Here is a 15,422-nt window from a genome sequence, read left to right on the forward strand (position 1 = left end):
CTTTCATGTTACAGTATTCTGCATATACCTTTATACTATCTGCCCTCTCATGACCTCCTCCTCTCTTCTTTCATGTTACAGTCTTCTGCATATATACTATCTGCCCTCTCATGACCTCCTCCTCTCTTCTTTCATGTTACAGTATTCTGCATATATACTATCTGCCCTCTCATGACCACCTCCTCTCTTCTTTCATGTTACAGTCTTCTGCATATATACTATCTGCCCTCTCATTACCTCCTCCTCTCTTCTTTCATGTTACAGTATTCTGCATATACCTTTATACTATCTGCCCTCTCATGACCTCCTCCTCTCTTCTTTCATGTTACAGTCTTCTGCATATATACTATCTGCCCTCTCATGACCTCCTCTCTTCTTTCATGTTACAGTATTCTGCATATATACTATCTGCCCTCTCATGACCTCCTCCTCTCTTCTTTCATGTTACAGTATTCTGCATATATACTATCTGCCCTCTCATGACCTCCTCCTCTCTTCTTTCATGTTACAGTATTCTGCATATATACTATCTGCCCTCTCATTACCTCCTCCTCTCTTCTTTCATGTTACATTATTCTGCATATACCTGTATACTATCTGCCCTCTCATGACCTCCTCTCTTCTTTCATGTTACAGTATTCTGCATATATACTATCTGCCCTCTCATGACCACCTCCTCTCTTCTTTCATGTTACAGTATTCTGCATATATACTATCTGCCCTCTCATTACCTCCTCCTCTCTTCTTTCATGTTACAGTATTCTGCATATATACTATCTGCCCTCTCATGACCACCTCCTCTCTTCTTTCATGTTACAGTATTCTGCATATATACTATCTGCCCTCTCATGACCTCCTCTCTTCTTTCATGTTACAGTCTTCTGCATACTATCTGCCCTCTCATGACCACCTCCTCTCTTCTTTCATGTTACAGTATTCTGCATATATACTATCTGCCCTCTCATGACCTCCTCCTCCTCTCTTCTTTCATATTACAGTATTCTGCATATATACTATCTGCCCTCTCATGACCACCTCCTCTCTTCTTTCATGTTACAGTATTCTGCATATATACTATCTGCCCTCTCATGACCTCCTCCTCTCTTCTTTCATTTTACAGTCTTCTGCATATATACTATCTGCCCTCTCATGACCACCTCCTCTCTTCTTTCATGTTACAGTCTTCTGCATATATACTATCTGTCCTCTCATTACCTCCTCCTCTCTTCTTTCATGTTACAGTATTCTGCATATATACTATCTGCCCTCTCATTACCTCCCCCTCTCTTCTTTCATGTTACAGTCTTCTGCATATACTGTATACTATCTGCCCTCTCATGACCACCTCCTCTCTTCTTTCATGTTACAGTATTCTGCATATATACGATCTGCCCTCTCATGACCACCTCCTCTCTTCTTTCATGTTACAGACTTCTGCATATATACAGTACTATCTGCCCTCTCATGACCACCTCCTCTCTTCTTTCATGTTACAGTATTCTGCAATACTATCTGCCCTCTCAGTCTTTCCCCTTCGTCTCTCTCCCCTACCTTCCCCAGGCTCCACGACCGCAAGATGTGCATTATCGGCCTGAGTGTGCTGATGGAGCTGCCCAGCCGGCCGGCCGTGGTGGAGGGGGTCGCTGCCCAGATGGTCCCCTCCATCCTCCTCCTCTTCCTGGGCCTCAAACACCTCTATGCCTCCCGCCTCCTCAACAAGCCAGACCTCCTGGCCCGTGCCGGGGCTCAGGACGAAGACCAGAATGGTGAGAAAGTATTAACCTATGGTGCCCGCACTCCATTTGTTTTGGCCTGCCATGGATTTGACAAAAGAATAATAACAACAACAATAATAATAATAATAATAATAATAATAATAATAATACGCAGCCAATATTACTGTCTTTCAGAGGCTGTGGTGGGCTCATTAAAGCGAGCATGATCATAATTATACCACATGATAACATATGAAACGATAAGACCTAAGGAATCGATTGGTAGCTGCCAACCTAGCTTGTTGGGAAGGGGGCTAAATTACACTCAAAAGTTAAGCTAAATTTTGGCGAGGGAAAAACTGGCACGGCCGTTTTCAAAGGGGTCCCTTGACCTCTCCCCTCAAGATATCTGAATGAGAATGGGTTCTTAGATTCAGATTCATTTATTAAGGACTGCACAACAAAGTTGGCAGAATTTGCTTTCGGTACAGCATATTACAACACATTAGCTACTGTGTCAGCAAAAAACAGTACAGATATCAGACAGTACACAGACAGTACAGGTATCATATAAAGACAAATATACAGGACATTCAACATGAACAGAAATTGCAGATGGGTATTGCTTCAGGAGTGAGTGGAGTTCAGTGACCTGATGGCAGTGGGAAAAAAGCTGTTTTTGAACCGGGTTGTTTTGGTGGATATGGATCTGTAGCGCCGGCCAGAGGGCAGCAGTTGGAACAGGTGGTTAGCTGGATGAGATGGATCAGAAACTATCTTTTGTGCTCTTGTGATTGTGCGTTTATGGTAGAGTGAGTCTAATGATGAGAGGGGGTGCCTGTGATTTTTGATGACTTTTTTATTATGCGTTGAAGTTTACTACGTGATTGATTGCCCAGATTGCCGTACCAAACTGTGATGGATGAGGTGAGGATGCTTTCTAGGATGGCTGTATAGAACTGGAGGAGGAGATTACGTTTAACTTTGAATTTTTTTAGCTGCCGGAGGTGGAATAGTCTTTGATTGGCCTTTTTACCACGTGCGCTAACCCACGCCTGCGAGGAATTCAATGGCACCACTCAGTCATAGCATCAGTCAGTCATAGAACGGAAAGGAGGCTCTTCACTCTCTGGCACACTCGATGAGTTTCACTCTCGTTTCCCAAAGGGGGGGGTGTGTTTCAATACGCCTGACCCTGCCCGCTTGGGACGCTGCCTTCATTTCGACGAGCACACACTGACACACACCTCCACACTGGCCCACCTCCACACTGGCCCGCGCACATACTGACTCACACACACACCTCCACACTGGCCCGTTCTACACACTCAATATTTCGTGATTATTTTGCTTCGGCCAACGGTAAGTGGCGAACTACATTTTACAGAACATTTCAGAGACATGAACTCTGTGTCACTGTCTCACCTAGGGTTGCCAACCGTCCCTTAAAATACGGAATCGTCCCGTATTTGTAAACAAAAAGACGTGTTCCGTATTGAACTGATACAGGACGCGCTTTGTCCCGTATTCGAGAGACACTGCAGTACAAAGCTATTTGTATGAGCAGGCCAGGTAAACTCTGCAGCGGAGTCTCCATTCAGTCCGCTGGCACCGCTGCCCCTCCCCTGGCCTATGTAGCTGGTGTCATGTTACAGCAGCCTGAGCAAGAGGCTGTGGACAGTGCGCAGGACACAGGGAGCACTCAAAGTTCCTCACTCACCAGGCATCACAAAGCCATTTGTTTTTTCACATTGTCAATATATTTAGATGTGATAATAAAGGCTTCGAGAGCCTGGTTTAGGTACCTTGAAAGTGCTTGAATTTTACTCTTAAACGCTGTACAAAGCCTGCTTACAACAGTAGGCTATTGCAGGTGTAAGACTTGTTATAGGCTACAGTAATATCCTCAGTCTAAATCCATACTTTTCAATAATTGTCCTTTTATTCAGAAGATAATCTGAAATCTAAAATGTTTTGCACTAATGATGTAAACTCTTGCAGGTCTGTTCTATTCAAAATAATAGCTGTATAAAATTGCTGTTTGTACGGTTGAACGAAATTCCTTTAATGAGTAGGCTACATGCCAATGTGAAGATCAATTACTGTATATCAAAATGTAATTTGCACTACTGTTTATTGTTTTTCTTCCATAGCGCAAAAACTGATCAAAACCAGGTTTGTGTGTTTGCTTGTATCAATGGGTAAATGGTTGAAGCCGAAGCCATTACAGTACAATTTCCACACACACACACACACACACACACCTACTCCTCACAATGCAAAACGATAATTTTACAGACATGAAGTCTGTGTGTCTCCTGGCGATATAAGCCAATGTTTTTATCACATCAATTTGGTTGTCGCTGCAATCCCTTTGAAGTCCTTTCTGCGCGCCGGCGAGAGGGAGGGATTGAGAGAGACAGAAAGAGAGAGGGAGGGATTGAGAGAGACAGAAAGAGAGAGGGAGGGATTGAGAGAGACAGAAAGAGACACGTCAATTCATTCCGTTGACGTTGTCGCTGCAATCCCTCTCATGTCCTCAGAATGTCACAATACAAGTGAGGAGATGTAGGCTATAGTTTCTCACAGAGTCTGTCCCTCGCAGCTCACAGTTTTCATATTTAACTGGATTAATTAGACTAGCCTAGCCTATTATAATACTACAATAATGTTCTTCTCTCATTTCAAGTAGCCTACAATAATGGCTGCATTTAAAAGGAACATACTACAGAGTGCTTAATTCACAAAGAAAAAAAACAAGCTTCTCATTTTCTTTTGGTTAACTCCATTTCACTTCTTTCAATTTCAATTCGTTTATTTGTTCGATAGGGGACAGGTGTACATTAATGAACATTTAAAAAAAAAATGTAAATGCACGACAATTGCAGTCACAGGACTGATTTCCATTGCTTGTCCCCCTGCCCGATGATATAGGCTTAGAGTCCTGAGGGGTAAAAGTAACAGTGCAGAAAAAACATATTTAAAATGTAAACACAAAACAAAGTGCAAGTATGCAGAGAGGTAGTCCTAATAGAGGTAAAAAGTAGCATAGTGCAACAAAACATATTAAAATATAAACACAATGCAAAGTGAGAAACTGAGTTAGAGCTCTACATGGCTAAGTGAAAAGTGCTGAGTACAAAATATACAGGAATTACAGTCTGATACTAAAACCTGAGTTTGGGATCAACATACAGCTAAAAAGTGAGATCCACATAAAGGACTCACTCAGACAAGATATAAGAAAAGATAAAGAATAAAAAAAACAGAGATACAACACATATAGTATAAACATACTATTCTATGCCCTAGTGATGTGTGCATAGTTGAGTGGACTTCAGCCATCTCTTCACTTGACCCTTGAACATGCCAAGTGTTGGGCATTCCCTAATAGGGCTGTCACTTTTTCCCAAAATAAAATTCGAACGAACTTTAATTGCCCGAAATTCGTTCGAATATATTCAAAGTTTTTTGGTTAATTAAAAAAAAAAAAAAAAAAAAAAATCAGTCCAGCAGCCTGTTGCACCAGCTGAACGTAAGTTCTGTCTTAAGTTAGGGTGTAAAGTCCACACTAACTGCTACGTTCAAACTAGTTAGATTGACACTAAAGTTGTGTCTTTGTTTGGTTGCACCACGGAGACGTAAGGTACATCTTAACTAGTAGACCCTAAAGTCCATACTAACCAAAATAGTGTCGCAGACAATGACGTGTACAGTATCTGTGACCAATCAGTGAAAAGCACGGTGGAAACGGTGTTTATTTATGGTTGTTTAAGTAAGTGGAGTGAAAACAGGACATGTTGCCCACCGCAAATTAGTGCTTTCATATTTCATCAACACTAATCAAATGAGAATGTTATTGAGTAACGTTCATTTAGGTTCATATTACTGTTAACGTTTATCTGTGAGCTCTTCATCAGTATTGTAGGCTATACCACCATCCTGCCTCACTAAATTGTTGCGGTTATTTTAATTTGTATGCAGTGCTGCAGCTTGTGGGAAACAAAAGCGTGAGTCATAAATATCAAAGGGTGTAATTTATCACGGAGAGCGCGTTGCGGACGCAAAACAACGATGCGCCACGGTGCCAAGTTGCAATCCGTGCCAACTGCTATTTTACGGAGGACTTTACACCTAGTAAGACGTAGGTGTAAATTTTAAGTTCTAACTTATGCCTACGTTGTAACTATTTCACTTACGCACAGCTGGTGCAACCCACTGCAGGCCACCGGGCATCAGCCCGACGTGTTAGCTTGGACGCTCACAGTCACAACACTGCCTCACAAACTTGGCTGCATCCAACTCGAGACAACTTTTCAGACCCTGGAGACAATCTTTCTCAGAAGAGACTAACGCGACAAATCTGGAGACTTTTTCTGACATGGGATTAACATTACCAGCAAGCAGCAGTTGGTTAATTTTGGTTCATAAAAAAAAAAAAAAAAAAAAATTTGAACAGTCAATTTACATATCGAACACGAACCCCTCCCCCACATTCGAAGTTGCATTCGAATTTCGAATGAAAAGTGACAGCCCTATTCCCTAATGGCCGATGGGATTGTGTTCCAGAGTTTTCCACCCTTGACCGACAGAACTGTCTGGCCAAAGGTGGTGCGCCTGTAAGGGATCACACAATCGCCTCTAATTGAGGCTCTGGTGGTTCTGGTTGTGGATCCAGATACAGGTCTCTGATAGATATACTCATTTAGCGGGGGAGGGGCAAGGCCATTTAGTGCCTTGAAAACGGTGCACGCATATTTAAAGGAGATGAAATTATTGAAACTTAATAAGTTGTGTTTGACCAGGATGTTGCAATAGTGGTAGGAGCGGGGTTTTTTGTCAAGTATTTTTAGTGCTCTCTTGTAGAGTGACTCTAGTGGTTTGAGAGTGGATGTGCTCGTGAGAGACCAGCTGGTCACACAGTAGTCCAGGTGAGAAAATATCATGGCATGTAAGAATGTCCTGGCAGAACCTACAGACATGCTGTGCCTAATGTGTTTGAAGTTGAACAGGTTGAATTTGACTGAGTTAGCAACCTTTTTGACCTGGTTCTTAACTCATTCACCGCCAATGACGTCTTTGACGTGTTATCAGAAATAGCCCTCCCCGCCAATGACGTGTTTGACGTGTTTTTGTTTTTATGAGTGCAGCGCATAGTTGAAACACTTACCCAGCCTGTGACATAGTTTCGGGTCCCTAACCTCAAAGTCAAGCCGACAGCACGTTATCAAACACATACCGCAGCTGTTGTTTGAAATTAGGAAGAAGGTGGAAAGGAAACGCGCTTCCTTGTTGCAGAGGAGAAACGCCATTGAAATGCCCCCTCGCCGCGCTGCAGAGCTGATCGACTTGCTGCAGAGCAGCGGACATCGAAACCGCAGTAGTCAAACCCGTGACCAACATGATCGATCCTGGTCCCTGGACCCCGTTCCTATGTGCCAGACCGAAAGAGACGAGACGGAGTCACAACTGTGTGGAGGAGGAGAAGCTGTTCTCCTCCTCCACACAGCCTCGCCACATAAATGGCTTTCACACAGAGTCAAGCAGCAGAGCAGCACAGCCACTTTCCTGGCGAGGAAGACTGGACTGCCTAGTCAAACCCGTGACCAACATGATCGATCCTGGTCCCTGGACCCCGTTCCTATGTGCCAGCCTTGCTGCAGGGCGAACCTGGATTGCCTAGTCAAACCCGTGACGAACATGATCGATCCGGTAACAGCAGCGCCTGGTCCCAAAGCCTGTGTCGTGTCGCAGCATTCGTCCCAGCGAGAGGAGGGAAACGAGCAGCAGAGGAGGCAAAACGCTGATGGGGAAGGAGGGGGAAGGAGGTGCGATCCAGTAGCAGCTGTGGAGAGAACTCTCTCTCTCTCTGTGTGTGTGTGTGTGTGTGTGTGTGTGTGTGTGTGTGTGTGTGTGTGTGTGTGTGTGTGTGTGTGTGTGTGCGTGCGTGTGTGTGTCTGTGTGTGTCTGTCTGTCTGTCTGTCTGTCTGTCTGTCTGTCTGTCTGTCTGTCTGTCTGTGTGTCTGTCTGTACACTCACTCACACTGAGCAAACTGTATTGTTGAATGTAAAAAAAGCACTTCATATATATATATATATATATATATATATATATATATATATATATTTTTGTCATTAGTGTCATAATGAATAATATTTACATGTCTGATGTCAATACAGTTCAAAATAAAAGAATTGAGAGCGAGTTCTGCCTGATATTGTGTGCTGTGTACATAAATGCCATTTTCTGCAATTTCTTTTCTCACAGAGACTTTTTGGGTGAAAACAGGGTGTATATAAATGGCTATAAGTAGAGTACAGAACATGCTAAAAGCTCACTTTTTTTTTCCTGGTGAACCCAGAGACGTACATCTTCATTTTGAGGTATTGCAAATCACTCTGGTGCTAATAGATAATTTACTGTGGGTCTTGAAAGATGACCAACAATTATGAAAATCTTTGGCCTGTGCTAAATATTGGCAGTCCTAAACTGGCGGTGAATGAGTTAAAGGTCAGTGTGGGGTCTAATATCACACCTAGATATTTAAATTCGGATACTAATTCCAGTTCAACATCATTGAAAAAAACATTCGAGCGGGTTGCTGCATGAGGACGTTTGGTGAACATCATGCAAACCGTTTTCTTGGTGTTTAGCAAAAGGCAGGATTTGAAAAGCCAATTCTGTACCTCAGATGCAGCAGATGTCTGATCTGTCTCAGCCAACAAACCTCCTCCTTTTCTCTATCTATCTATCTATCTACAGGGTATCTGTGTGGTCTTGAAAAGTCTTATGTCCATTTCAAATTCAACACCTTTTACATACGTGGCTTTACAAATGCTTGAAAATAGTGTTGGAAAACTGCCTGTTGCCGAGTTGCCTGTGAACCATTTACTGCTCAGCGTGTGTGTGTGTGTGTGTGTGTGTGTGTGTGTGTGTGTGTGTGTATATATGTATGTAGTCTCTTAAAACAGACTGTCTCATCTACATCCGGCGAATGCAGCTATATACAGTCTGTACGTTACACCCCCAGAACATGCACAAGGAAGTTGGGAAAAAACCTTCAGACAGGAAAGAAGTTCGACGGAATCCGACCAATCACGACACGTGTGTCCACGAAAAATGCGGCATATTGGATTTTGATTGGACTAATGAGCGGAAGACCCGCCTTTCTGCGATTCTGATTGGACTAATGAGCGGAAAACCCGCCTTTCTACTTCCCATTCCGGTTGGTGCATGATTCTCCCCACGAAGTACAGACGGTATGGCGGAAGCATTTGAAAATTGCGGAAGCCAACTCGTCTGTTCTAAGAGACTAATATGTATGTGGTGATCAGAAATGCATGCAACATATTGGGTACCTGTGATCATCATTGGAGGGGGAGACTCTTACTCACTCTCTCACACACACGCACACACACACACACACACTCTGTTAGAGGTTATTTGAATATTGGCGGGATGTATCCTTTATCTCACCCTGTTGTATCTTTGCTTTCGTCATGACACTATACAAGAAGTAACACAAATTACATGGAATAATAACAATTGCGACGTCACTCCATCTGTGGCTGTACCCCATCAAGCCACAACCCTGGGATGCCTGCACCCGCAGTTGCCACACGCCGCACGTGGTCTGGGGCCGAATTTGCCCTTGTTGATTATGTGACTGGTGTTATGGTGCCATTTGAGTGTGTTGCTGATGTGGGTGCCAAGGGATTTGTATGAGTCCGTGATGGTTATGGGTTCTCCGGAGATGTAGAGGGGTGTCTTGGGGGATGGGTTCCGTCTCAAGTCTGTGATGAGTTCTTTGGTTTTGGAAGAGTTGAGTTAGATAGTTGAGGTTATTGTCCTGGCACCAAGTGACAGCTTGGGCCACCTGTTCACGGTAATGACTCTCATTGTGGTTGGTGATGAGTCCAGTTATGGTGGTATCATCGGCATACTTATAGATGGAGACTGACCTGTGGTGGGATGTTAGAAGATTGGTGTAGATCAGGGGTGTCAGACTCATATTAGGTACAGGGCCGGATTTGTTCAACTGAGACCTCATGGGGGCCGGATTTTTTTTTTTACTAAAATCAATTCGACTCATTTACCCATTTACTTCACAAAAGAAATACTGCTCTTTCCATTTCTCTTGAAACTGCCTGCATTCCGTGTCAACCTTTCTCTTTTTCGACAGCATCTTGTTGATTCCTTTGTTTTTTGGTAGGTAGCCGAATGCGCGATTCAATTCCAGCGTGGCATCATGGTGGCTTTGTTTACACCTGATGACCTACTGACATACTTCCTTGTAGTGCAGGTTAATTAACTTATGAATGAACTCTTAGCTTGCTTATTAGCCACACGTAGTTCATGATAATGGGGTGCAAATTTAATAATAATATATATATATATATATATATATATTTTTTAATATTCCAAAACATCTCGCGGGCCGGATGAAACCTGCCCGCGGGCCGGATGAAACCTGCCCGCGGGCCGTATCGCTGACATCCCTGGTGTAGATGGAGAAGAGCCAGGGAGAAAAGACGCAGCCCTGGGAGGCACCGGTACTGAGGGTCAGGGGGCTGGACAGGAGGCTGCCTATCTATGGGTAGGGTTAGGGTTGTTTTTGTTTTTTTACACAATCAACTCTAAATCTAACTAATAAAATTACTGTTAAACTGATAAAAGAAGCCCCAGGTGGGTGCTACGCATCAGTGGTGGATCTGTTGAGTTCCCTCCCCTCCCTCCCTTGATATGTGAAGCGCTTTGAGTATCTAGAAAGGCGCTATATGATCCCCTGGATCAAACACGAACGAGGCACTCTCTACAGAAGAAAACCTTTTCATGCCGTCCTCTGCCACACCCAGATCTAAGTCTGTATGGTCTGTGTGGTGATCACAAGATCTTTCACTCAACCCCACTTTCTCCTCACTCCTGAGGTGACTACTGGTTTCCTTCATGACAGCTTCACTACACCACATTGACTTCAACTCTGACGAAACATCACATGACTTCATCTGACACTCATCTGTTTCGACGTTAACTTCAACCACAGGCACGATAACAGGTGAGAGCTTCTCATCACTAAGGTGCTGTGTGTTCAAGGTCGAACACAGACTGACATCTGATTCCAAGTCTTGCATGCTCAGCACCTCTACCTCCTCTTTCTGTGAATCAATAGAACTACTGGTGAGTGATTCAATACTGCAGCCTGCGCCACCGTACTCAAGTCCTCACCCGCCTTCTGTGATTCATCACTCTCTAGAGTTGCTGAAGGAGTAGCCTCCTCTGCAACGCACTCGTTGATTACCGTAACAGACGCGGACTGTTTCGGGATGCGGCTCTAGCTGTGGTATACGCTAAATATACCACAGATAATGAGTTAGCTATACATGAGTGGGATTTAGTTTATGGAAAAGAATAAAGCTCGCACACTGCAAGGCTCCAGTTGAGTGTATTTATTTAACACCGACAGGTAACGTTTCGGGCACCCTGCCCTTTCTCAGACAGTGTGACATAGGACCATAGGACTGACATGTGACATAGGACTGTCTGAGGAAGGGCAGGGTGCCCGAAACGTTACCTGTCGGTGTTAAATAACTACACTCAACTGGAGCCTTGCAGTGTGCGAGCTTTATTCTTTTCCCTACCAATTCCTGCCTCGAGCTCTGCACCTGCCCTATACAGGCTTGGATTGTGCATGTCTTGCCTTTTTTCATGGGCTTTAGTTTATGCATTAAAAGTACAAAAAAAGTACATTTTGGATTCTTGGGGAGCTACTTATTGATGGCCCGAGATCTACCGGTAGATCACGATCTACCTATTGGGCACCCCTGCCCTAGTCTCTCAAGTCATATATTTATTTTAGCCTCCAGTATTTCACCCAAGCCCCCACTGAGCTGGTAAAACAAAACTAAAACAAATTAAGCTCATACGCAAAGTCACCTTTACAGGAAAGTTATTATATTTAATTACTTTTATTGGGGGATCTTATTCCCACAGGGTCTATTCTGAACATGCTATTTGAGAGACTCTATCCGGAAGACTGTATATAAAACTATTATTAACTTCAGAAAATAAGGGCAGAATTCAGATAGACCGAGCAGTTATCAAACTAGCCCACAATTACTGCTTTCACACGTCTGGAATTCAGGAGTTATCTAGAGGCCATCCGTATGCTTGCCTATGTGTGAACAGGTTTAGTTGGCTCATGCGCGCGCCCGCGAGCCTCCTCCTAGACGGAGGGAAGTGTACCCCCAGCCGTAGTCGCAGAAGCGTATTGTCTCCCCCCCCCCCCCCCCCCCCCCCCCTCCAGAGCTCCGTGATCAGTCAGTCAGCTCAGTGAGTGCATGAGGACAGAGACATCGTGACAGATTATTATTATATAAATAGTCGATGTGAATGAGCGAGCAAAAAAAATATCATGCCGTTTGGTTTCCAAAGACCATTGATTGCTTTGTGGATGTATATATACATAAATACATACATACACACACACTGCATTTGACCGATTGTGGACTCCTCTATTTCATTCCAATAAAGTGGATTCAGTTGGTTTGGTTGTATGTAACCTTTCTAGGGTAAAAAAGAAAAGAAAAAGTAACTAGTAATGTAACTAATTACCTTTGAAAAAGTAGTCAGTAAAGTAACTTTTATTACTTTTTTAAGGAGTAATCGGTAATCAGTAACAAGTTACTTGCCCAACACAGCAGGGAAGTCAGAAAGTGGATTGGCAAAGGCTGGAGAACGTGTGTGGCATGTGCGACATATACGGTTTGTGTGCACACCGTTAGGGGTGTCAAAATTAATCGTATAATCGATGCATCGCGATGCGGACGTGTGAATTGAATCGAATCATTGACAGATGAATCGTTGAATCGTTTATGTTTACATTTCTGTTGACATTCAGATTTTAAAGCACTTTCTAAGTTAAAAAGGGCCTTGATATTTATCTGACTGCCTGTATTAATTGATGAAAAAGTAGCCAAGTGCAGTAATAACAAAGACAATTGAGGATTTGATACTTGGAGCTGCAATACTTTGAACTGTATCGAGATGCACCTTGATGCATCGTGGAATCGAATCCAATCGTTGACAGATGAATTGTAATCGAATCGTGAGGCCAGTGAAGATTCACAGCCCTGCTATTTCAATTTTCAACAAAGGTGGCAGCCAATAATACAAATATGGTGATGCACCTTGGAGTTAGATAAGCAGGAAAAACCCTGTTGTATCCCTCCAGATTGTTGAGTTCTATTTGTTTGTAATGCGTTTTTTATGTGGAGAATCTGTTAAATAATAAATGTTTGTCTGATTCATGACATTTTGGTATTGTATTTTAACATAGCTGGCCTGTACCAGAGACTAGTGTTGAAGTACTCGAGACCGGTCTCAAGACCACATTTTGATGGTCTCTGTCTCGTCTCGGACTCGCCCTCGCCGGTCTCGGGATTTTATTTCAAAACCAGCCGAGACCACAACTGCAGTGACATCATTCCTTGCCTGTGTATATATATATTTTTACTGTGATTGGGTGCAAAAATCCCTCCTTCAATCGCAACCAATATGTTTCTAATGCTGTAGCCACTCCCCTCACGTTCATGCACAAAGGAAGACAACACAGGTCAACAAGGTGGCTGGAGACAAACCACAAAGGGGGGCGGGGGGGGAGTCATAGATCATAAGGTGTTTTTCATTCTGTCCACTGTGTTAAGCCTTTCTGAAGGTCAGTGATATGAAAGTGTTTCAGATCAAAGGATTGCATTCTGTCACTGAGTATATACTGTACAGCCATTTATATTTGACTATAATTCCTAAATACATGTAGGCTAATGATTTATTTCATTATTAGCAGAGCAATAGTCTAAAGCAGTGTTTCTCAAACTTTTTCAGACCAAGGACCACTTAAACCAATGAAAAAAACTCGGGGACCACCTAACTCCCAAAACATCCCCAAAAACAATAGGCATACTACTTCAACTGTAAATTACAAATTACAGTCTAATTAAATGACAAATAGCAGTACAATTAATCACATTTTTGGCTTCCCACAATTATGAAAACAAGATAACCGATATAAAAAATATATATGTAATTTCTTTTAGTTAGTCCATTTACCTTTTTTTTTTTACATTTATTTCTCCTGTTCAGTTCAAATATATTCAAAGTTCAAAGAAAGTTTTTTCAAGTTCAATAAATGCACAATGTTGCCAAAGTCAAATAGGCTATCTTTTGCCATCTTCAAGTTCCATTCAGTGATGTTTTTGTGTTCAAATAAGTGTTAAATGGCTCTATATTCTGACAGCAATTACTGAAATAGAGTGTTGGGTCAGTAACTTGGAACTCCCAACCACCCGCTGTACTCTGTCTCTCTCCTGTAGCCCTGCAGGCAGAGTGGACGTATCTCCACAACTGTAAGTCGTAGAGAGTCTGGGGTGGTGGCATTGGATTCGTGGTGAAAAAATACATATAGTCCTTTATTGGCATCGTGATCTGACCTTGAGTTTCCCAGAAAATGTAAACAATTGTCTGATTGGGTAGTGGGAGGAAAAAAAATCTACTCGCGGACCACTAAGGGGGTCCGCGGACCACTGTTTGAGAAACACTGGTCTAAAGGTTAAATGGTCTCATACAGGATACATATTGAACCCCCCCCCAAACTGACTGACTACAGGCTGCTCGGCACCTGGAACACTTGCGGGCTGCTCGGCACCCAGAACACTTCGAGTCGTCTGCTGAGGTCTTGCCGGATTAGTTATGTGACTACAGGCTGCTCGGCACCTGGAACACTTGCAGGCTGCTCAGCACCTAGAACACTTCGAGTCGTCTATTGAGGTCTGAATTAGTGAAGCTGCCTCAGTGTTGAGATTTGGGTTGAGCCCCCTCGGTTTTGAGATTTGGATTGAGCCCCCCCCCCTGACTACAGGCTGCTCGGCACCTGGAACACTTGCAGGCTGCTCGGCACCCTAGAACACTTTGAGTAGTCCAGGGGTCTGGATTAGTGGGGAGACTACGGGCTGCTCAGCACCCGGAACACTTGCAGGCTGCTCGGCACCTAGAACACTTTGAGTAGTCTGCTGGGGTCTGAATTAGTGGTGTGACTACAGGCTGCTCGGCACCTAGAACACTTGCAGGCTGCTCGGCACCTAGAACACTTCGAGTAGTCTACCGTGGTCGGAATTAGTGATTTGTTGCGGGCTGTTCAACGCCGAGCACTTGCAGGCTGCTCGACACCTGGAGCGCTTAATCAATTAGATCGACACTGATTCGGGGAGTCCACCACCAATGAAATGTGAAGTCACGGCTATTGCGAGGAATGTAGGGATGGATGCCATGTGCTTACCATGTGACGCCTAGGGGAGGAGAGATCTTTGGGCAGACAATATGGCGGCCTGCTCTGGTCGGATGTAGGCCGCGTAGGCTGACGAGGACCAGCGGCCCATCTGTTGCAGGGAGGCGGAGGACGCCCCTTGCGCGGCGGCTGATGTGGCCGCGCCGATCCTGAAAGAGTGGCCGGAATAGTGCTCCGCTGGGAGGTCGCACATCTGGAGGATCCGCTTGAGGTGGAGAGTGAACCAGGCTCTTGTCATGAGATGGAGGGGTGAGATGAGGAACAGGGGGGCGGACGGGCCGGTCTGGGGTCGAATCTCTAGGTAGCGGGCCATGGAGGCAAAGGGGCAGAAGGGGGAATCGTTGCGAGCGACGATAATGGAGCAGGC

The 15,422-nt window shown here is 44.0% G+C and overlaps 1 protein-coding gene across 6 annotated transcripts in view; it reads left to right on the forward strand.

Moving 5' to 3' along the window:
• ipo8 (importin 8) overlaps window positions 1-15,422 on the forward strand; it is a gene marked incomplete at its 3' end in the record, with an annotated part of 104,603 nt that overhangs the window by 73,045 nt on the left and 16,136 nt on the right. For all 6 annotated transcript variants that reach the window (XM_083657933.1, XM_083657934.1, XM_083657936.1 and 3 more), the window contains one exon: window positions 1,561-1,766. In XM_083657933.1, the coding sequence (XP_083514059.1) occupies window positions 1,561-1,766 (206 nt within the window). The remainder of the gene's footprint in view (window positions 1-1,560; window positions 1,767-15,422) is intronic.

Source organism: Poromitra crassiceps (genome assembly GCF_964638095.1).
Source record: "Poromitra crassiceps genome assembly, chromosome: 2".
Lineage (NCBI taxonomy): Eukaryota > Metazoa > Chordata > Actinopteri > Beryciformes > Melamphaidae > Poromitra > Poromitra crassiceps.